Source organism: Perna viridis, chromosome 10, assembly GCF_037379345.1.
Source record: "Perna viridis isolate PV_CMFRI_1.1 ecotype Kerala chromosome 10, ASM3737934v1, whole genome shotgun sequence".
Classification (NCBI taxonomy): domain Eukaryota; kingdom Metazoa; phylum Mollusca; class Bivalvia; order Mytilida; family Mytilidae; genus Perna; species Perna viridis.
The window spans coordinates 19712548-19735100 of NC_142454.1; the positions used below are offsets into that span (position 1 = coordinate 19712548).

At 33.9% G+C, this 22553-nt stretch overlaps 1 protein-coding gene across 1 annotated transcript; it reads left to right on the forward strand.

Annotated features, from left to right (window-relative positions):
• On the forward strand, positions 1-4448 carry LOC148604859 (uncharacterized). The gene is made up of 2 exons (XM_088549639.1): positions 1-1166; positions 3885-4448. The coding sequence occupies exons 1-2, from the start codon at positions 423-425 to the stop codon at positions 4350-4352; spliced, it is 1212 nt and encodes a 403-aa protein (XP_088405765.1). The 5' UTR covers positions 1-422; the 3' UTR covers positions 4353-4448.
• Positions 4449-22553: the final 18105 nt, after the last annotated feature.

A 22553-nucleotide genomic window follows, 5' to 3' on the forward strand; every position in this document is an offset into this window, starting at 1 on the left:
TAAAGATACTATTTGTCAACCAATTACAACATATGACACGTGTTATACACAAGCTTTACTTGGTCAAGGACTTTTTATCAATGAAATTAGATATATAATACTAGAGGTGAATGTACAATTGAAAAAACCGTCATAATAAAAGTTTTGATATCCGTTGAGGAAGATGCTTTATCCGGTGTGAAAAGGAATCGTTTGGAATAATCAGGTAGCAGCCCTTTTTTATGAACTTGACAACCTAGTTTATCTTAGCGGTGCAAGCTCATAATCAAAGAAGAGATAAGGATATAAATACAGTTTACAGTTGAAAAAGTCAAGTTTGAATGGCGATAATAAGGATCATTTTATAAACATAATTCAATTGAAAAAAAATGGATCGATTGTAAATTTATTGACGATTTAGGAGTTAGTGAGATTTATTTCCAATGGCATCGTTTTCTGGGATTGGTTGTACATCAGGGCCTTCTCTTGATGGGTTGGACTTATGCTACGTGGAGTTCACTGGTGATGTCCAAACTGATATTTGGGGCTATAGAATTATAAAGGCAATCACGGTCCCTTACACGCCGGAATGGCGGGGGCTATTAAAGGGTTCAACTCAAATAAGTGGAGAGGAACTTATAAAGCTACACATGCAATATGGTCATTTTCTAGGACAAACTATAGACGAGTTCATTGAGACTGAAGGAATAAATAATTTGGATTTTATTGCGTCTAATGGGCATTCGATTTTTCATCAACCGGATTTGGGATACACTTTTAACCTTGGAGATGGCGAAACAACATCTGTGTATCTCAAATATCCGTTTGTTTGTAACTTTCGAAGTAAGGACGTGGCTTTGGGTGGTAAAGGTGCGCCCTTAGTTACGAATGGTGAAAAGTTTCTTTTCTCATACAAAGATATATGTTTAAACCTTAGCGGAATTGCTAATATTGGACTCCGTGGTCTGCAGGGCTACGATGTCTGTCCTTGTAACTACGTTTCCAACAAACTGGCCAACCTCTATGATCCTAAACTGGAGTATGATCCTTGTGGTGTCATTGCAAAGAGTGGGGTAATTCTACCCGATGTCTTAAAGGAATTGGAATCTTTAGATTACTATGAGCAATTACCACCTAAATCTATTGTATCTGAATGGATGGATGGCAAAGTTTTACCACTGCTTGATGTAAGTTTTGTACAAAATTCAGTACTAGCCATGTGTTAATATAAAGCACTTAGTACTTTTGGCTATCTCTTTTTCTCAAAGAGGAATTTCAGTCAGTTATTTCGCCTGTACACCTTAAAAATCTAGTTTAAGACACATTATTTGAGTTTGTTCGCCGTTTGATTTAACATTGCATACGGTTTTGGTTGTATGCTTTTTTATCTTTTCTTTTCGATTCGAGAAAGAAGAAAGATCTTATTGAAATGTGTTTAACACTTACATGTATTTAGAAATCAGAAAATTAAAGTGGTATTGGATACGAGTGAAATAATGTAATTGTATTCCCATAAACTTATAATTTTGCAACTTTTAATTATCCCCGCCGCAACGCGGAAGGGCACAAAGAAATACTGGTGTCCGCTTGTCCGTTGACGCAACTTCTCGGAAACTACCTAACGGATTTTGTTCAAACTTTATATGATTGTTAGTCACCATATACAGTTGATCATATTGTGTTGCCATTTGATTCGACAAATTAAAAATTTTAAAGGATTTTTGCACGTCAAATTTTTGGGGCGGTGGCGGACATATGATTACCCGTACCAATCTCGCTGAACTAGAAATTAAATGTTTTTTTGTGTTGTGTTTTAAATCATGCTGTTTTTGTTTTTTTTTTCGTTTGTGTTTTTTTGTTGTTTTTTTTTGTTTTATTTGTTTTTGTTTTTTGTTTTTGCAAATGCCATTCAGAAGGCCCCCTCCAAAACTGATCTTTCCTCATTAGCCTGGCATTGCCTAATCTGAGTTTTAACTTATCTAGCCTAGCAAATTTCGACATAGTCTTCCTTAACGTATAATTGACCAGGAACCGCCTTGGCTGTCTTAGTCTAAAATGTTTGATACTGCTGTTAAGAAAATCGTTATTTGTCATGCATGAAAAAGAGGGATAAAAAATATAACAAAATAGTCTGGAAACTGCAATTACCAAATGGGATCAATGGAGCTATGCAGGAAACAATTAATTTATTTGGATTCCAATGAAGGAAGAACTGTTCTTTAAAATAAAACAACTCTAATTATAACAGATATGCGAAGAAATACATCTTATAGACTCCAAATCCTGTAATCCTGTACATAATCACGTACATGTACATTTAAAAAGAAATCACTACAGGAGATATAACACCTTTTTTTATTCGTGTTGTATTTGAGAACACGTGGAATCTCTCGGCTTTATTCAGGTCAAGGTTTTTTTTACCCTTAACAGTACTAAAATCTTAAAGTAATTTATTTTTTTATTCAAAAGTATTGAGGAGGGTTCCTTTACGACTACATACTTTTCAGGTGACGCTAGCTATTTGAGTATGTCCATTTGAAAACATACGAGAATTTTAACTTAAAATGTAAAAGATCGTCTCAGGTTACGGGAACGCAATCCAATTTAAGCGTTTCATGTCAAAAAATTTATACTTGTGACCCATTGCATTTATATGTATGGGGTCAGAATCATTGCTAAAACTTTTCGATAGAAAAAAGATTGAATTCCTGTTATTATGATATGCGCCTGATATAAAGTTGTATGCATATTTAACTAGTGTTACCTTTTATCTTAATATGTGTTCTTTACATATCTACGTTGCATGTTTATTTTACTTCAAATGTGCGTCTATACAGATAATGTTGACCCAACGGATATTAACGCCATGTAGTTTCTAATAAACAAGTCATACAGATGTAAGTACTATAAATAGGACGACAGACAGGGTTAAGAGAAACGGAGAGATGGGGAGGGAGAAAGGAGATAGTAGGCGGTAGAAGGGAGAAAGGGCATGCGAAAGGAGAATGGTGCCCCCTGCCCCCATTAATAATCGAGTTTTACAATAGGTTTTCCTTGAGCAAAAATTGAGGGAAATATATGCATTTATTTGCTAGAAAACGTTTATTCAAACTCATTAAATACCAGTATATGTAAAATTCAGACACTGCCTGTGATACAGGTGATTCATGGGGTAGAAAAACCCATCAAACCTACAATGTTTTTTTCGGTCTTTAGATGCTTTATTTGTAGGTCACATTAGTCTTTTCTGTATTCAGATCTACACTTTTGAAAAAAAAATATACATTCATCTCAAACTAAAATCAACCAAATCAAAGCAAATCAAGAACAATAACTCTTGCAAAGTGCCAATTTCGTGTACAACCTACATGTATATATATATTTAAATTTTATCTCAAAAGTGCAACACCCAAATGAAAAACGAAGACTAATTATGTGGTCTGTAACTGATTCTGAATAGGAAATAAAAGTGAACTTGGTGGCTTTTTTGACATGCATGAATCATCTCCTGTCTGGTTTTCATAAAGATTGCTACTTAAAAAGGCGCTCACGGACTGTATTCTCGGTATAATGGACATTGGAGATGGGGCATTGCAGTTGTATTTTTTTTATTTATGTACGAGATATCATGCGTAAATTCTCATCATGAAGTGTGGAATTAATTTTTTTTTCAAAAATAAAGGTTGGTCGTGACATTATATAGTGTTTGTATTTAAAATGTGATCTATTTTAAAATATTTTTGAGATTAATCTATAATTCTGAGCCTGGTAAATACAATGTAGCAAGGTCCAGAGTACCCCTACATGTATGTTTGACGATGATTAGAAATATATACAGATAAGATGTAATTTGTATTCAAATTTTATGTAAATGTATATTAGAATTATTTGTCTCTGTCTTTCAGACTGTGAAATATCGAATACCCGATTTACTCAGAACATTTACGGAGCACGTGGCTAGCAAATTGGCAGAAACGTGTAGAAGGGGCAAAGATTCAATAGAAGCAGAAAACTTTTCCAAACAGAACAATAAAACGACTATTTTAGTATCTGGAGGTGGTTCATTCAATACCTGTTTAATTGACTTGTTCAAATCCAAATTAGCCAACGACGGTTTTGCTATTGAAATCGCCGACAGCGATACCATCATTTTCAAAGAAGCTTTAATTTTTGCGTTTCTTGGACTTAGATCACTCCTAAACCAGGAAAACATAGCAGCATCTGTCACTGGAAGTCGTTGTGATTCTGTGTCCGGTAGTATTCACCGCCCTGTTCATTCTACCAGTTCGGTATCAAGAATCATTCGATATATAATGGAAAAGAACAAGCAGCGTATACGAACTGAATCTTCTTCATCGTTATCATCGATGTGAAAATTTACACTTTACTTAGCTGGTTATACATTTTCTGACTACCACTCTTTGGAAACTGTCTGGATGATCTCTAATAAAATAATATAATCTTTCTTATCTTTGAATCATTTCATATTTCCTTCATGTGGACATTCAAACTATGTCAGAGGTTGCTGACTCCTGCTCTGGGCAATTTCATATTGTAAATATAAGGAGAACGGATATGGTTAATATGTCAAAGAGACAAAACCAAAAGAAAAAAAAATGAAAAATGACAGTTCAAGGCCACCCATGTGTCTTTATGAACGACGACAAGACCCTCAACAAACGTCAAAATAACTGAATTAACGTTCCCCATCCTTAGTTTGCCTATACACACTGGTATCTCTTTTTTTAAAGTAACATCTTTTATAAGTGTACGTTGTCTACAAATTGAATCTTTTTTTATCTTAACATATTTAAAAAAAAATCTAGACCAACAAATTTTATATGACAATGTAAGCTTCTTTTCTCCTAAGGTATTAGAGATTAGAAGGAATTCATTGTAACATGCAGTTGATAAAACAGAACATAACTTGAAAAATTGCATTCCAGCTTGTCCATTTCCAGATATATTTTTCTATAGTCTGCAGTTTTCATTGTCCATGCAATAATCCCAATCCGTATTTCTCTAGCCTAAATTTGCTTACCCCATTGCCCAGTTCATCATATCACTCACCCTGCTTTGCATTCCCCATTACCCAGTTCCTCATATCCCTCACCCTGCTTTGCATTCCCCATTGCCCAGTTCCTCACATCCCTCACCCTGCTTTGCATTTCCCAATGTCTAGTTCCTCATATCCTTCACCCTGCTTTGCACTCCCCAATGCCTAGTTCCTCATATCCCTCACCCTGCTTTGCATTCCCCATTGCCCAGTTCCTCATATCCCTCACCCTACTCTGCATTCTTCTTTTTCCATTCCCAAACCTACCTCACCCCACTTCACATTTCCTATTGCCCAATGGCCCTATATGCCAATTTTCTCACCTTACTCCGATTTCCCCTAGCACCATTCCCTACCCTCATTACCACACTCCACGTTCATTGCCCAATAATCCACCCCCATGCCATACTGCATACCCACATTGCCCTATTTCCTACCTTCCTTACCCATCTTTGATTTCCCCAAATACCATTCACCATTCATTTTCACCACAGCCACACACGTATAAATCACTTTTTTATGAAAGCAATTCAGTTTTTAGTGGAGTCCGAGTTGCTCATTTGCTTTTGTTACTTTGTATGTATTATTTTAGTTACTTAATGTTCTTTGTTGTTTATGTCTGTTTTCCATGTTTGGTCTTTGTCCCTGGATTGCTTTCTTTTGATTTCCGCTGGAACCTTGGTTCCCTTGATTACTCTCTGCATTAAATACACTATTTCACATTAATACAAAATGCAACACTGTACGTGTTCAAATACAATATGTTCAAACTCGGATCCTATTCACAATGTCTCTTGCCCTATTACTCCATACGTCAATCCCTGTTGCCTATTCCACACTCCACATTTCCCCATTCAAGTATTCTATTGTCCCTCATTTTGTAATGCATCAAAAATATTTTTAAAAATATGAGTAAAGATTGCTTGACTTTACGTTATTACAAAACAAAAGCATTTCTTTTGCCAAATACTTTTTATTTAAAGTTTATCTGATCCTTAACTTGAATGGGATTCATTTTTTATCCTGATATCTGATAAACACCTGAAAGTATAAAATTACATGCAAAAACAAAACTAAAGAAAGTTTTTGTTAAAATGGCCATGTAGGACGGTTAAAATGACTGTTAAAGTTTATATACATTGAATGTGCAACTTTCTAGAATGACATGCAATCGTTAATGCGTACAGAAGTTTATTCAGTTTTTTTCTCACATTCTAAATGCTCATAAACAATGACATCATTTTCCCTATATATCTGGAACTAACCGAAGGCTTTATCATTCTCACGAACGTTATGCAAGTAACGTGAAGATATGGTCAACCTTGTGGTTTTGAATCAATGATAACCATTTTTTTACGTAATACGGTGTCGACTACCCTTACGGATCTTGCACGACTGTCTCTGACGGGGATTCTGCTAGTAGATGTCTTTTAGTAGTTGGGGGCAGCGGAGCCCAGCCTTCGGGATACCTGACCGAAGAACTCAGTCTGAGTTTGTCCTGCTAACGTCTGGGCTGCTCTGTTGACGCTCTGGCCTATTCCCCACTCTATTTGGGAGTACGTCAACGTGTAGAGTGTTGTGAATCCATGGTTTACGATGACTTTTTATCACGTGATACTGTATATCCGAAGTTATAACGATGTATCAGAGGAACATATTATATAATTGAACCAAGAATAAATCTGAAAAGTGATAATAACCACTAGATTGTAGGCATTTCAATGCCTATGGCTTACCCAGCGATGTTGAATTTTAAATGTTTAATTTTGTTTCACGCTTTTTCATAAATTAAATTAAGAAGGTTAAAATTTGTTTTAGTATACGTTCATTTTACGTAAAGATTTTGTACTACATAAATCTGTAATACCGTGTAAATTGTTACAACGAAAGCTGTCTTGACATAATGCCGAAAACTGAAAACATGTCTTGCACAAACTGGTATGATATATAATTTTTCTGTTGAGTAGCACTCCAGATAAGAATCATGCAAAATGCGATTCTTGGTTGGAAATTCTACATATTTTTATTGTTGATATTTTGTTCTTAGGATATAAAAAATATATAGAATGTATAGTAAAATTCAAAGTTAAGGGAGATAACTCCGTAAATGACACAACTTTACAATAGAAACTGCTGGAATTTCAATGTGGATTATCTCCTAAGAGAAGACAGTTAGGAATGAATATTTTAAATTTCTTGATATAGACCTATAAAGCAAATTAATAACAAAAATAAAAATATGTAGCCTTTATTTTGGGTGTATCATATATCACAGAATTTGCATGATTCTTACACAGTCTACTACTTAAATATCAACACATCATGGTTAAGTATAGACAGGTTTCACTGTATATGATATCAGATTACGATATGGCATCTTTCATGAACTTTATTGTATATAACGGCAAAGAAAGGTTGAATTGATTTGAAACAAAAATGACAAATACGGTCAAAGGGAGATAACTACAAGAAATTAACATACAATTTTCTCAAAAATGTTTGAATGAAAAGAGAAGGCTATCAGACTCTATTGTTTGTTTGTTTGTTGGGGTTTAACGTCCGAGCAGCAATATTTCAGCTATATTCAGACGATGAACATGAAATTGATGATAAAATGACCATGAAATGATGATGAAATGGAAAAGGGGTGGGACACAAGGATAATGGGTCGACATATTTTGATTGCCACTGGAAATAGGGAGACATGGGTAGGGTCGGGCAATTTAGCCTCCTGTGGCGGAGCCCTATGGTTCTTACTCCGGGAGAATACCACAGTAGGGTTCTTTAAAGTGCGAGGAACGTGGCATCTTTCCCAACACGGTGCACCACTATGGTTTGCGGTCAGGTTTTCCGTATTATAGCCTGACAACCCCAGCATGTAACACGCCAGGGGTACCCCATTCCACCGCCTGGGGCAGACATCCCAGTTGCTCTGTGGGCAGAGCGCCCTAGCCCCCGGCTAGAGCTCTGAGCACTATTTAGTCGCCTTTTACGACAAGCTTAGCGCTGCTGCAGGCCTATTCTTTTAACACCCGGACCTGCACGGGTAGCTATCAGACTCTAAAAATTTAATTAAATACTATCATACATATAAGATGTGACATTAAATATTCAAACATTTATAAAATTTTTCAGCTATTTCATAACATGCAAGTAGTGGCTTCTCATCGTTTTTGATCGCCTGAATATAGCTGAAATATTGCTGCTCGGGTGTTAAACCCCAACAAACAAGCAAACCCATCGTTTTCAGTAGAAAGAAAAAGGTTCAACAACATGAAAAATACACTGTTTTCAAGCTAAACCCATACTATTAAGTTTCATAGGTACATTCTTTTTCACCGCAAGCCATTTAATATGGTTTTCATCAAAGGGAGGCATTTTTATAGTATTTGATAGACAGAATAGACGGAACGTATCAACCGTATCCTATTATTAATAAGGAGGTACCTGGAATTACATATATTTCTTTTACCTTCTTGAGCAATTAAGTTGTGAGACTGATGACTGAATAGACGTTGTTTTCTGTCTTATTTCTCTTAGGTTTTACGGCATATGTTAATTTTTCACCCCACATTTTCTGTTTAAATGTTGTGGAAACGTACTGCTTATTTTTCACATTTCTCAAAGCGACGAAGAAAGAAAACTGTCTGTAATATTATATTTTGACCGACATCTGACTATTTTGTTCCCTGTATTAATAAAACTTGTGATATCAATATTGAGACGAAATACTTTAACATGTATTTCCTTTACGGATCTGCTTTTTACATTTACAGACTATATTTCTGAATTGTACACCTCTGCCATAAGCATATGCATTGGTTTAAAGCCATTTTTTTCTTAAATTTTTATAGGGTGTGGAGAGTAATGTTCTCATAAAGGTAAAAGTAAAATAATTTATATGTGGCACAATAATATTAAAATGAGTTTGATAAAGAATTATGCAATGTCCTAAAATGAAATCAACAGCTATGTGATTTATTGACCGGGAATGTTTCTAAAGAATAATAAAGGGAACCAAGATTCTAGCGGAAATCAAAAGAATGTAATCCAAGGAAAAAGACTAGACACGAAAAACAGATACACACAAAGTAACAAAAGTTTAAAAAAAATATCAATAAGTTATGTGCCGACATTTTTTTACTGAAATTTGTCGGCATATAACTTATTGATATTTTCATTCAGAATTGTCAAATTTCCTTTCATATGTGGCGATATCCCTTCAGCACCTGCGTATAGAGTGTTCATATCACAACTCATACGTTATGCCGGAGATTGTCGAAACTACGCAGACTATCGCGCTAAAATTCTAACAAATAGGCTTCTGGAACAAGTTTTTGTTGCTACAAGATTGAAGTCATCACTACAAAAGTTTTATGGTCATCAACATGAACTCGTGGATCGTTACGGTGTATCCATTTGCGCTATGAAAACTGATTTGTTCAAGGAGTCATAGTTTTCCTTTTTTTTCTTTCGACTACCCCGGACTTGACTTTTTATGAGCAACTCGGCGGGTGTTTCTAGAAAAGCAGAGGACGCTTACCCTACCGGTACACCTGGTCCATGCTCTCATGTTTTTAGTGGAGTTTGAGTTGCTCATTTGCTCTTGTTACTCTGTATGTATGATTTTAGTTACTTTATGTTCTGTATTTCTGTTTTCAATGTCTGGTCTTTGTCCCTGGATTACATTCTTTTGATTACCACTATAACCTTGGTTCCCTTGATTACTCTTTCAAATACAAAATATAAGTTAAAAACTTTGTATTCCGAAATTTGATGGGAATCTTTTGCTGATAGACGCATGTATAGAAGGTTACAAATGTTTTATAAAATACAAAATCAAGATGGACGTGAATGTTTATGTAGACTCACTCCTGCTAAGGTCCAAAGTTTAAGCGCTCATCCATTACGTAATGGAGATGACATTATTCTACCTTATTGTCGACTCTCTATTACAAATAATTCTTTCATTCCTGCAGTAATTAGACAATGGAATAGTCTTGATCCAAATGTATGAAATTCTACTTTAATTGGTGTTTCCAAACATGCCATAAGAGGTACCGGATGGTACAACCGTGTAGTGCCAAGACATTACTCCTATAGCACAAGGAAATTGAGTATTTAGTCTTAACTTAACTGAGATATTCAGCATCATTTCTTAACTTTGAACTGTACAAAGCCAAACTTATTTCAAACCCTTCCTGTAGAAGTGGTTCTGAAAATGAAGATGTAAAACATTTTTTCTTTGAATGTTGTAAATATAATGATTATGGAATAGAACTGATTTTTTCATAATCTGCACTGGCTACCTATTGAGATGACCATAGATATACACATGCTTACCTGTGGTGTTTCTGAACTATCATATGAATATTTAAATCGGTATTTGAATATATAAGGAAATCCAAACGGATTCTTATTGTGTAATCATAAGTCTCAAATACACACCTCCAACATTTGACCATTTTGTATATATTTCTATTATGAATTTATTGTAGAAAATGAGTGCACGTTCTTATACCTTGATTTATGTACTTCTGTTATATATATACACTGTATTGTGGAGAGGGCATCATAAGTATGAATTTACTTGTGTCCAATCCATTTTGTTATTTGACAAATAAAATATGTTTAAACTAAACTAATATATAAAAAAGCATGACATAATTTTTTAGCCAATATTGACAAACACAAGGTAAGGCTTATACTCACATTTTTACCGCTTAACATTTGAAAGATAAGTTTCATTGAATGAAAACGCATATGGATAGTGAAGAACAAAGAACGCAGTTTTAAGCGTTTAAACAATTTGTTGAATTTTATGAAATTTTATAATGCATTTATATTTGCTAGTCTTCATTGGCGAAGCTGAAATGTATTTAAAGAAGCCAAGGCTTCAACGTGCTTGCAATAAAAATCCCTCCTCCTTTTATGTGGTACAAAACGCTCCCACATTAACTTGGCCCTGGCTACGCCACTGGTCTTCAATTAAATTCACATGTTTTTAAACATTAAGATTAAAAGCTTTGTTTACAACTTATAATACATTTTTATACACTAAAATTATTCACTGATAACCAAAAACTATTTTAAAAATGAGTTCCTGTAATGTATTCAGTATTTTTTCACTACTGACCCTAGACAACTTGTCAAAGTCGCGAGATATTATACTGAAAACGTGCATGGACGTAGTCGCGTAACGCGGACATATTCGCCGGATGTTTTACTGAAAACGTGGACATATTTGCGGAATGTTATACTAAAACGTGGACATAGTCGCGAAACGGCTTAACCTGTTTTTGTAATGAATTTTGAAATGGATGGTTTATCTAAACATGTTAAGAAATTATACACCAAACTTTACACACTAAATACTTAATTTAGTACGAAAATTATTCGTTTTTCATTTAACTTCTTGTTGTTTGAAGTCAGCTGTGCGTTTTAATAGTTAGAAGCAGGAATTAAGAAAAATACGGTGATAAGATAATAATTTATTGATTATTGAAAGGAAAGATATTTTTGTATACATGTACTCGATCGATTGAATTTATTCAGTATCAATGAAAAAAAAATACTTTCCATTGCATGTGACTTGTGTGAAAAAATTTTTGTTGAAGTTCTAATACGCTGAAGTAACGGTTTGCTATTGGGGGGACACGTGTGCAAAAAATATAAATGTAATGTACATTGCTATATATTCGAGATCATGATTAACTAAATTGTTATATCGATCCTTAATAATTTGTAATTTACTATATAATCAAAAATACTTGTCTTTAACCTCTCCCCCCCCCCAAAAAAAAAGGTAGACAAAAGGTGACAGAGGAGGTCAGTTTAAAAGGAATGAAAGAAAAGTATTGGACATGGGGACAAGTCCAGCTTTGGTCCCAAGATAGACGGTCATGGTGACTTCCATTTGGAAGATTGGTAATCACATATACATGAACTAAAAAAAAAAATACACAAACACCAGCCATATAAAGATTCTTTTTGTGGATGAGAATTATTTAATTAGACGATTCCAAATATGAAAATCCATAATTATCTAGCTCATTTATATTCATCTCCCTAATTCTTGAAAAAGTAATTTGCAATTATTTTAGGTCGATATTTTACATAAAGCATAATAAAGCATAAAAGTTATGAGGAAAAAGTAATCGAAGGTGAGATATAGATTTATATTGGCATATTGTATTACACAAAATAATTAGTGCTTCCTACAGGTTATCTCAGTGTATTTGTAACCTTAATTAGGATCATAACGCATCCATCCCTTATATGTAAATATCGAATTGATTTTATCAAGTTTCAGCCAAAGCATATCAGACAAGAATATAATTTATTTTCAACAGCTGTCCATGTATTATATATATTTTTATCTTTTTTTTTCTGCGATCGATTTATATCTAAAATCTGCACTGTCAGTAAACATTTACAAAATCTCAGTGCATTGTACATACAAGAAAAAAAAACAATAATAAAATTGAGATAGATGATTAGGTTATGTCGACCAAACAGGCTCATTAGAAAAGCATGTATCTTTCAGAGACTGATATTTCTACCAACATAAAAACCGAACTTATAAACTCTAGGCGTATTGGTGAAGTTTCCCGTTTTTACATTGATATTACCATACTGCGGACTTTCCTTTTCCCCTATTTCTTTCCACTTTTGCCTCGAGTTATCAGTTTGGTAATTTTGATAAGTAATTAAGTAATCTTAATATCCACTATATCAATAAATTCATTTTAAGATAATGTATTACTGATATGCTTAAGTTAAAATGCCCTTTGTCATACCTAAAACATTTGGATTAAATACCATCGCTCAAATTTCAACGTATTACATATGTGCTTGAAGTGTTTTCATTTAAAGAAAGCCCCAACTTTTTCATGCCTTTTCCACAAGTTTCTTTTTAATTGGTGTAAGCGTTTTTGGGTTGTGTGAAAACTTGAACCCCTCTTTTGATATGAATCAATTTCCGAAAACAAAAAAAAATGGAAATAATGATTCAAAACATTTAAAATGAACCTATACATAAGCGAAAAAGAACAAAATAAGTTATAAAGAATATAATTCGAAAAAACGGGACACATTCATTTTTTTAAAAGAAGAAAGGAAAGGTTTTTGAATTTATAAAGCCATATGGTACTTGAACATATCTTTTAATAAACCGATATTTTGGTTTATTTTAATTCACTGTGTTTCAGATTTCAAGTGGTTTTGAAACTGATATCAGAGTCTACTTAATATATCCCCGCAATGCTAAAACTCCTATTATTTGTTGTCTTGACCAGTCTTGTTTTACAGAAGATGGAAACCGGAAGACCGAACAGACAAGGTATGTCCTTTTTATCTTATCTGTTTTGACTACTGGTGCTCTGTGGTACATCCTCTGTTGTGGTTGGTTCTCTCTTATTTATCATATTTATCAACGATATATCTGAAAAGCTGAAAGTTTCATTGACGAGACTTTTTGGAGATAATATGTCATTTTGAGTTTCTATTGTATCTATCTTACTGAACTGAACGACTGGTCTAAAAAGTGGTTGATGACGTTTAATCCAGATTAGATGGAAGTGTTAATGACACTAATTAAAATCCTTTTATATTAATTCAACGTATTTTGAACTTCACATACCGAACATTTGTCTAAACCGAACAAATTTCCAAAAGGGGTTTTGTTTATTCAGATTTGACAGTATTTGCCACATTGAACGTGAGTGTGTACCTGTCCATGTTTAACAGCTTTTTGAATGATTTAACACATAGAGCATCAATGCACAGGTGTACTAAATGAAGTTGTTAAACGATTTTTTTTCTCTTTATATCCCTCAATAAATCGTTCCTACATTAACTTACCTGAGTAATTAAAACACACGTTTACAACAACTAATATTCAGTCTACTAGACATCTCTCTCTCTCTCTCTCTCTATATATATATATCTATATATATATATATATACAACGTCTCAGAATGTGACGACTCTATTCGCTACACTGCTCCATCGGATCAAATTGATACAGGGAAGATAACGTAAAATTATAGAATGTCTGAAAAATTCCCAACGATGTTAGAACTATCAAATTTGCGAAGCAAATTTTTGGTCGTTCCCTCCGCGGGACTCGAACTAGTACCGCTGTGACATCTGGACTTAGTGAAGGCGGTGTTGCCATACTATTGTAAAGCTTAAGGTTACAGCACATTTTGATCATTTTGATCATTTCTGTAAACTTAACTCCATGATGCTATGAGTTTGTAATCCTGGTTGTAAGGGACCACAATGTAATGATGAAGGTATGTCATTTCTTAATTTTTTTATACAAAAAAATAGATGCTTAGATATATATTCGGTTGGTAGTTAATTTAGAAGCTGTTTCATCCCACATATTATATTTCAATGATAAATGAAACCAGTGTAAAAATACAACTCTTATGTCTAGGCAAGGTTTGTAAGCCTTTTTAATGAATGCATGTTAAATTTCGATCACTTTTAACCTCTGTCAAACTCGGTCTCAATCTGCCATTGGCAGGAATACTGTTCTACGACAGCATATTGGACCGAAATCCTGATAGGTCCTGTCAGAGGCTGTCCTGGGTCAGGAAACATTTTACCCTATTTCCTGACAGATCCCCACAAAATCTGTTCTAAACTGTCTTACCCAAGATCAGTTTCTGACACTAATTCTATCTATTCAGCTTGACGTTATTAGAACTGGAAGTCTGCGATTAATATAGGAAACTGTGTGACGAAATGTAAAATAGAAAACCCGATTAGAAAAAAGTCTATTTTAAAATTTTCATTGAATGATTAAAAATTCTAATTATATAGAGCTCATCGTGACCATCACCCCACAATCACTCGATCGCGGTTCATTTTCAAACAGTCGGCGCTCATGGCCGAGTTACTCATCTTTCAAAAAATATCACTGTATACATGTACATGTATCATTTTATACATTCTGTCATAAACCTGTAATTAAATATTATTTATTTAATTACAGGTCTATGATTCTTTTCTAAGGGTTAAAACGGTAACCAATAACTTCCAGATATTTGGTAATTTTCACAAAGTTCATGATTGATAAAGTAATTTTTGAGTGAAACTACGTTAAATTTACTTTAAGGTTTTAAATCATTCTATTAATGTTAAAATTGACATTTTTAGCATTTAATGGGTGACTGATACCTACATATTTCGGTCAAAATTCTTTAAAATGCCATTTATAGCAAAAAATATTAATGTGAGCACTTACAATTTACTAAAATGTTTTAAATCAATGTAGAAATGGTAAATACTAGTTTCATATTAGTAACTGTGACACCTGTATTTCAAAATTCTAAAACTGACATATTTCTGCAAAATGTATGAGTGCGAGAACTTTTCATTTCCATTAGGGTCTAAAGTTATTGACTACAATGTATAATTTTTCCATATAAATATCATGTGAGTGACTGCAAAACATATATTTAAGTCAAAATTCTTTAAAAATGTCATATTCTTGCAAAATATATGAGCAATTTTAAAGTCCATAAGGGTCTAAAATAATTGTATGAAATGGAAAAAAAATACAATAAAAGTATCCAACTGGTAACTGTGACACATAAATTTCAATCAAAATTCTATTCTTAAAATTGACATATTTTTGAAAAATGTGTGAATGTGATCACTATTAATTTCCATAAGGGTCTAAAATGTTTGACTAAAATGCTATTTTTCAACATAACATGCCATGTCGATGGCTGTGGCCGATATAAAAAATCATATTATTGCAAAATTTATAAGTGTGAACAATACTGATTTCCAAAAGGGTCTACAATTAATGACTAAAATGCTAATTTTTTCCATATAACTATCATGTGGGTGGTTGTGAATTTGAGTCAAAATTCTTTTAAAATGTCATATTTATGCAAAATGTGTGAGTACGAGCACTTTTTTACTTCCATAAGGGTCTAAAATTAATGACTGAAATGTTAATTTTTTCCATGTAACTATCACGTGAGTAGTTGCGACTCATATATTTCAGTCAAAATTCTTTGAAAATGTCATAATCCTGCAAAATCTATGAATTCGAGCACTTTCAACTTCGATAAGGGTATAACTTTCCTATTTAAACTGTAAGAATTTTAAATATTAGTATCATACTGGTAACTGCTACACATACTTTAATCAAAATTGACATATTTTATAGAATGTATGACTGCAAGCGCGTTTAAGTTCTATTAGGATCTAAAATTATTGACTAAAATGTTGAATTTTGCAATATAATTATTGTGTGGGTGACTGCGACACATATATATTGCAGTCAAAATTGTTTGAAAATGTCATATTCTTGCAAAATGTATGAGTATAAACACTTTCAAGTTTCATTAAGTTTAAACTTTTGGTATAAAATGATTAGAATTGTCAATTTAAGTACTCTGTATCATACTTGTGACTGCGACACATAAATTTCAGTCCAAATTCTTTAAGGTCAGGTGCGTCGCACTTGGTACGGCAGGGCTATATTAATATTTTTGTTGGTACTGCAGGCCGTACATAAAAGTCTCGTCAAAAATAAAAAAAAAAGGTTAAAACATAGCAAGGCTTCCTTCCCGTCCTACAAATCGGGATTCGGGTGCTACGTCTTCTTTTTTCTGAATCATGTACATGTACTGTATGTAATTCAGTCTGAGAAGTATTTTCTGTCATGATCTGTCAGGAACTCTTCTTATCCACGTAACAGTCTTCAGCATCTGCGTATGGAGTGTTCATATCACAACTCATACGTTATGCCAGAGCTTGCCGAACCACGCAGACTTTGTATCGAGCTAGAACTCTAACAAATAGGCTTCTGGAACAGGGTTATGTTCCTACAAGATTGAAGTCATCACTACTGAATTTTTATGGTCGTCATCATTAAATCGTGGATCGTTATGGTGTATCCATGTGCACCATGAAAACTGATTTATTCAACGAGTCATAGTTTTCCTCTCCTCGTTTGTCTACCCCGAACTTGACTTTTTATGAGCAACTCGGCGGGTGTTTCTAGAAAAACAGAGGACGCTTACCATACCGGTGCACCTGGTCCATGCTCACAGTTTTTAGCCCGTTTTGCTCATTTGCTTTTGTTACTTTGTATGTATGATTTTAGTTACTTTATGTTCTTTGTTGTGTATGTATGTCTGTTTTCTATGTCTGGTCTTTGTCCCTGGATTACATTATTTTGATTACCGCTATAACCTTGGTTCCCTTGATTACTCTTCTACTTAGAACAGTTCCTGGCATGAGAGGGTCACGACCCATGACGTATTATGACAAAGCTTGTCCTAAGCTCTGACAGATCCTGACAAGGTGTGTCGCTGGTTAGAACAGTCTTTGACAGTTTAGATCCGTTCTATGACAGTAGACCCTGACAGAATTGAAGAGGGGTTAGAAGTGATTGTCATATCATGGTAAATTCGTATTATGGGAGTCTCGTACAATTTGGATAAAATCATTTCTCCAAATGTGCAGAAGAAAAGTATGTATGCATTTATTTCAGTGGGTTTTAAGGCATGTTGCTATGTTATATTTGCAATTTGTTTTTTTATATTAAAAACTGCTATACAAGTGCTTAAAGGAATAACTTCTCGCCATCAGCATTCGCTTCAAATACTTAGGAAGAACAGAATCCATAAATTAATTGTATAGAAGAAATACTATCAAAATAAGAAGTCGAATCCATCACCAGCAGATTCTACCATGTGCAAATAAAGGATCGAAACCTCAGTGTTGTAGGTGTTTCGAAATTTGTAATACTTCACATTTTGATAAATATGATAGATAAAATATAATAAACTCGGGATCAGACAAGTCTGACCACTGGGTAGGTGAATACTCTCGGGGACCTTTGGTCCATCAGCAGTGGCATCAATCCAGTGGTCCTTCAATACAAACATACCAATATTTCAATATGCTGTACAAAGCTAATATAAATGATAATGTTACGATTTTTTTACCTTTCATTATCAGTTAACGTTACTTCCAGAACAGTCGGTGAAAATGAAATTGTAGACTGTCAAGTACAAGTTAAATAAACTTGGTTATAAACATGACCGATGAAGTCTTCAACAGTATCGATGGGTTCCCAAAAGTTAATAGATATCCTACTATATACAGAAACATAAACGATCTTAATTCTCCTTTAGTAACAATATTCAATGCAACAGCCAAATGATAACGGCTTATACAAATGCTTTGTCTGTGTCGTACCGATTCCTAATTCAGAACAACTATGTGCTTGTTTAGGAGAGGACACAACCGTTGTCTCCATAGAAGTTGAGAGGATGCAAGTATACCCGAATATCACAGGAAAATTCATAATTATAATCATAATAATACACGTAAAATTTATAACTGGAATTTGATATTTAAATGACCATCTAATATTGCGTTAATCTACTATCGACTAAATAGGTTCCTGCCTTGTCAAGTTAATGCAAAAAAAAAAGCCATTTGGTTATTTTATGTTCTTTGTTGTGTGTGTCTTTTTTCCATGTCTGGTCTTTGTTCCTGGTCTACATCCCGCTAGAATCTTGCTTCTCTTGATTGCTCCTTTCGATAGTCCATGAAAAGCCTTAAACCTATTTCAGAAGAATGTTGACGCAAGAAGTCCGTTTATTGGGTTGTGTGAAAACTTGAACCCCTCTTTTGATATGAATCAATTTCCGAAAACAAAAAAAAATGGAAATAATGATTCAAAACATTTAAAATGAACCTATACATAAGCGAAAAAGAACAAAATAAGTTATAAAGAATATAATTCGAAAAAACGGGACACATTCATTTTTTTAAAAGAAGAAAGGAAAGGTTTTTGAATTTATAAAGCCATATGGTACTTGAACATATCTTTTAATAAACCGATATTTTGGTTTATTTTAATTCACTGTGTTTCAGATTTCAAGTGGTTTTGAAACTGATATCAGAGTCTACTTAATATATCCCCGCAATGCTAAAACTCCTATTATTTGTTGTCTTGACCAGTCTTGTTTTACAGAAGATGGAAACCGGAAGACCGAACAGACAAGGTATGTCCTTTTTATCTTATCTGTTTTGACTACTGGTGCTCTGTGGTACATCCTCTGTTGTGGTTGGTTCTCTCTTATTTATCATATTTATCAACGATATATCTGAAAAGCTGAAAGTTTCATTGACGAGACTTTTTGGAGATAATATGTCATTTTGAGTTTCTATTGTATCTATCTTACTGAACTGAACGACTGGTCTAAAAAGTGGTTGATGACGTTTAATCCAGATTAGATGGAAGTGTTAATGACACTAATTAAAATCCTTTTATATTAATTCAACGTATTTTGAACTTCACATACCGAACATTTGTCTAAACCGAACAAATTTCCAAAAGGGGTTTTGTTTATTCAGATTTGACAGTATTTGCCACATTGAACGTGAGTGTGTACCTGTCCATGTTTAACAGCTTTTTGAATGATTTAACACATAGAGCATCAATGCACAGGTGTACTAAATGAAGTTGTTAAACGATTTTTTTTCTCTTTATATCCCTCAATAAATCGTTCCTACATTAACTTACCTGAGTAATTAAAACACACGTTTACAACAACTAATATTCAGTCTACTAGACATCTCTCTCTCTCTCTCTCTCTCTCTCTATATATATATCTATATATATATATATATATACAACGTCTCAGAATGTGACGACTCTATTCGCTACACTGCTCCATCGGATCAAATTGATACAGGGAAGATAACGTAAAATTATAGAATGTCTGAAAAATTCCCAACGATGTTAGAACTATCAAATTTGCGAAGCAAATTTTTGGTCGTTCCCTCCGCGGGACTCGAACTAGTACCGCTGTGACATCTGGACTTAGTGAAGGCGGTGTTGCCATACTATTGTAAAGCTTAAGGTTACAGCACATTTTGATCATTTTGATCATTTCTGTAAACTTAACTCCATGATGCTATGAGTTTGTAATCCTGGTTGTAAGGGACCACAATGTAATGATGAAGGTATGTCATTTCTTAATTTTTTTATACAAAAAAATAGATGCTTAGATATATATTCGGTTGGTAGTTAATTTAGAAGCTGTTTCATCCCACATATTATATTTCAATGATAAATGAAACCAGTGTAAAAATACAACTCTTATGTCTAGGCAAGGTTTGTAAGCCTTTTTAATGAATGCATGTTAAATTTCGATCACTTTTAACCTCTGTCAAACTCGGTCTCAATCTGCCATTGGCAGGAATACTGTTCTACGACAGCATATTGGACCGAAATCCTGATAGGTCCTGTCAGAGGCTGTCCTGGGTCAGGAAACATTTTACCCTATTTCCTGACAGATCCCCACAAAATCTGTTCTAAACTGTCTTACCCAAGATCAGTTTCTGACACTAATTTAAAAATGTCATATTCTTGCAAAATATATGAGCAATTTTAAAGTCCATAAGGGTCTAAAATAATTGTATGAAATGGAAAAAAAATACAATAAAAGTATCCAACTGGTAACTGTGACACATAAATTTCAATCAAAATTCTATTCTTAAAATTGACATATTTTTGAAAAATGTGTGAATGTGATCACTTTTAATTTCCATAAGGGTCTAAAATGTTTGACTAAAATGCTATTTTTCAACATAACATGCCATGTCGATGGCTGTGGCCGATATAAAAAATCATATTATTGCAAAATTTATAAGTGTGAACAATACTGATTTCCAAAAGGGTCTACAATTAATGACTAAAATGCTAATTTTTTCCATATAACTATCATGTGGGTGGTTGTGAATTTGAGTCAAAATTCTTTTAAAATGTCATATTTATGCAAAATGTGTGAGTACGAGCACTTTTTTACTTCCATAAGGGTCTAAAATTAATGACTGAAATGTTAATTTTTTCCATGTAACTATCACGTGAGTAGTTGCGACTCATATATTTCAGTCAAAATTCTTTGAAAATGTCATAATCCTGCAAAATCTATGAATTCGAGCACTTTCAACTTCGATAAGGGTATAACTTTCCTATTTAAACTGTAAGAATTTTAAATATTAGTATCATACTGGTAACTGCTACACATACTTTAATCAAAATTGACATATTTTATAGAATGTATGACTGCAAGCGCGTTTAAGTTCTATTAGGATCTAAAATTATTGACTAAAATGTTGAATTTTGCAATATAATTATTGTGTGGGTGACTGCGACACATATATATTGCAGTCAAAATTGTTTGAAAATGTCATATTCTTGCAAAATGTATGAGTATAAACACTTTCAAGTTTCATTAAGTTTAAACTTTTGGTATAAAATGATTAGAATTGTCAATTTAAGTACTCTGTATCATACTTGTGACTGCGACACATAAATTTCAGTCCAAATTCTTTAAGGTCAGGTGCGTCGCACTTGGTACGGCAGGGCTATATTAATATTTTTGTTGGTACTGCAGGCCGTACATAAAAGTCTCGTCAAAAATAAAAAAAAAAGGTTAAAACATAGCAAGGCTTCCTTCCCGTCCTACAAATCGGGATTCGGGTGCTACGTCTTCTTTTTTCTGAATCATGTACATGTACTGTATGTAATTCAGTCTGAGAAGTATTTTCTGTCATGATCTGTCAGGAACTCTTCTTATCCACGTAACAGTCTTCAGCATCTGCGTATGGAGTGTTCATATCACAACTCATACGTTATGCCAGAGCTTGCCGAACCACGCAGACTTTGTATCGAGCTAGAACTCTAACAAATAGGCTTCTGGAACAGGGTTATGTTCCTACAAGATTGAAGTCATCACTACTGAATTTTTATGGTCGTCATCATTAAATCGTGGATCGTTATGGTGTATCCATGTGCACCATGAAAACTGATTTATTCAACGAGTCATAGTTTTCCTCTCCTCGTTTGTCTACCCCGAACTTGACTTTTTATGAGCAACTCGGCGGGTGTTTCTAGAAAAACAGAGGACGCTTACCATACCGGTGCACCTGGTCCATGCTCACAGTTTTTAGCCCGTTTTGCTCATTTGCTTTTGTTACTTTGTATGTATGATTTTAGTTACTTTATGTTCTTTGTTGTGTATGTATGTCTGTTTTCTATGTCTGGTCTTTGTCCCTGGATTACATTATTTTGATTACCGCTATAACCTTGGTTCCCTTGATTACTCTTCTACTTAGAACAGTTCCTGGCATGAGAGGGTCACGACCCATGACGTATTATGACAAAGCTTGTCCTAAGCTCTGACAGATCCTGACAAGGTGTGTCGCTGGTTAGAACAGTCTTTGACAGTTTAGATCCGTTCTATGACAGTAGACCCTGACAGAATTGAAGAGGGGTTAGAAGTGATTGTCATATCATGGTAAATTCGTATTATGGGAGTCTCGTACAATTTGGATAAAATCATTTCTCCAAATGTGCAGAAGAAAAGTATGTATGCATTTATTTCAGTGGGTTTTAAGGCATGTTGCTATGTTATATTTGCAATTTGTTTTTTTATATTAAAAACTGCTATACAAGTGCTTA

What these genes read in the sequence shown, in the direction of transcription:
- LOC148604859 (XM_088549639.1), top strand. Translation starts at nt 423, where the DNA reads ATGGCATCGTTTTCTGGGATTGGTTGTACATCAGGGCCTTCTCTTGAT. An exon ending in AAGTTTTACCACTGCTTGAT is followed by an intron (nt 1,167 to 3,884) that starts GTAAGTTTTGTA and finishes TCTGTCTTTCAG; the next exon opens with ACTGTGAAATATCGAATACC.